The sequence below is a fragment of the Notothenia coriiceps genome, unplaced genomic scaffold, assembly GCF_000735185.1.
Source record: "Notothenia coriiceps isolate Sejong01 unplaced genomic scaffold, NC01 NC01_scaffold00023123, whole genome shotgun sequence".
Classification (NCBI taxonomy): Eukaryota; Metazoa; Chordata; class Actinopteri; order Perciformes; family Nototheniidae; genus Notothenia; species Notothenia coriiceps.
Window position 1 is genome coordinate 4,455 of NW_011355824.1, and position 2,543 is coordinate 6,997.

At 42.4% G+C, this 2,543-nt stretch overlaps 1 protein-coding gene across 1 annotated transcript in view; it reads left to right on the forward strand.

Annotated features, from left to right (window-relative positions):
• kif20a (kinesin family member 20A) overlaps positions 1 to 2,543 on the forward strand; it is a gene marked incomplete at its 5' end in the record, with an annotated part of 7,145 nt that overhangs the window by 1,743 nt on the left and 2,859 nt on the right. The window contains 2 exons of the mRNA XM_010781330.1: positions 1,617 to 1,829; positions 1,981 to 2,092. Of these exons, the coding sequence (XP_010779632.1) occupies positions 1,617 to 1,829; positions 1,981 to 2,092 (325 nt within the window). The remainder of the gene's footprint in view (positions 1 to 1,616; positions 1,830 to 1,980; positions 2,093 to 2,543) is intronic.

Consider the following 2,543-nt stretch of genomic DNA (forward strand, 5'->3'; position numbering starts at 1 on the left):
CACACCACACACACACAACACACACACACACCACACACACACACAAACACACACACACACACACACAACACACACACACACACACACACACACAACACACAACACACACACACACCACACAACCAACCAACACACACAACACACACACACACACACACACACACACACACCACACACACACCACACAACACCACACAACCACACACACCACAACCAACACACACACTACACCACACCACACTAATTTTATCGGCGTCTAACCGAAAATGTTTTTATTTTGTAAACTTCACAAATAACTTATCATTCCCAAATTGCAATCACCGTCCAACACACACTCTCTTGTTTTTCTGTCGGGTTATAAATTTTTTACCAATAAGGAAAAAGGCGGTATAAACGCGTGAAGGGCGTAAAGGTGGGGATAATTTGTAGTGTATTTTGGGCGTCGTAAAATTAGCGTATTAGTTCTTAAAACGGCCGCAAAAAGCCTCCCAGATAAATACGAGTGGACAGTGTTATGTGTGAAAGAATGAAGAGAACTCGGTATCTGAAGATGAAAAGAGTTTCGAGTGGAATACAACGACAGTGTCTGTTAACAGAAACGAGGACTCTCGAGCGGGGCGGTCACCCCCGTCTGTTTAGGAGGACTTGCGTTATTTTTGTTATGTACTGACTTATATAAGTAATTGAACGAACCAAATTGTGTCCAGTTTATGTGTACTTTATCAAGTGGACTCTAAGACAGGAGACGACGCTCCGAAACCACAAAATTTTGGTATGGTGACAAGGTACCCCCCACACACACTTCTCCGCCTCATTCTGTTTTCATTTACTCGTTCGTTATCTGACCAGCTTCAATCTTGTAGGCTACTCACTTCGTTTCTTGTAGCCCTCGAAAGGGTTTTGGAGGTTGATGCCTCGGTGAACGTGAGTTGAATGGCTTTCTTGTCCGCAGCAGCAGAAAGCATTTTCGAATGTTTGAATGAATCAAAGTGGGTCGTCACCGTCGATTTTCTCTTATGCTCCAACACACAGTTGCACGGGGTGCAGAATAGTTTCCCCCCACTTTTTGCCCGGTCTTTAGTAGAAATGTTCGTCGGTAAATGAGATGGATTAGATTTTTCCATCTTGGTGTTTTCTCTATCGTGTGAGCTCCACACGTTCACTCTATACAGTGTTGTTTACATTCTGTGATGCGCGAGCTGATGACATCACGTCAAGACGAGTTAACTTTCTTTTTTTTTCAACTTTGTGTGGAAAAATGCGGGATTATGCGGCCTTTTAAAAATCTGCACCATTTTGCTGATTATGCGGTAAATTCTGCGATCGCAGAATCGCGTTTTTCTGGAGGGTCTAAATATTGTTTGGGAAAATGTTGGCTGATGTTACAGTATAGTGTAAGAAGTCTGCATATGACATTGTTGACTAATTACAGAGTTTATAAGAAAAGCCCACAAGCTTTCTAGTTTGTAATTGCATACCAGATGATATTGTAGCATGCATCCAGTTAACTTTATGATTACTCATTTAGACCCTGACTCTGATTCATTTAAATCATAACTGCAATTGTAAAAAACCTTTCAAAAAACTTCCATTGATAACCATGTCTCTCTCTGCAGACACAGACAGTGTGTGTCTGGAGCCTGACAGCCTGTCACACAGCGGAGGGGATGATCTGGAGGAAGGGGTGCAGTTTTCTATCTGGGTGTCCTTCTTCGAGATCTACAATGAGTTCCTGTATGATTTGCTCGATGCCTCTCCCTCCCTGCAGCCCAGGAAAAGGGTCACTCTGCGGCTTGGTGACGACAAGCAGGGCAACCCCTATGTGAAAGGTAAAATGTTAATAGAACATGAAACTCTCTGCTACTTTGTATGTGTGCTTTTTCATGGATACTCTAAAATGTCTACACAAGAACATAAAACATGTTTTGTTGCTGCTTCTGGTGTCGCCTCATGTTTCTTTGCCTCTTCTTGTTGTATCAGACCTCGCCTGGATCCAGGTCCGCAGCGCTGACGAAGCTTGGAAGATTCTGAAGGCTGGGCGTCGCAACCAGAGCTTCGCCAGCACTCACCTCAACACAAACTCCAGCCGTAGGTAGGAGCAGATGAAAATGTTGCATTATTTTTGATTTAATTTGACATTTGTGACCCGCTCTATCGAAATCAATCAGTCGGAAGTCGCAACGGCTCATTTAATAAACGTGGATTTGTGTAAAAAAAAAAAAAAAAAATGTGTGGTTCGGGTGTTTTTGTTTGATTTTAAATAAACAAAGTCTTGGCTTTCACAATATGAAACTTTTATTTAAAAAATCACACGATAAATACATGTTTGAAGCTCGTAAAGGGAAGATGAAAGCTCTCACTCGCCACTCTGCTCTTCCACACGCCGCCCCCCCTCCCTCCGGCTGACATTATGAATGAAAGCTATATAAGTCGTAAATAACACCGGCAGGGTCCGTTCACAGTTTGTTTCCATCTGATTAAAATGAAACAAAGCTGGGCTTCCAATATTAACTTGGTGTCGGCAAAAATTCAGATGATAAAAT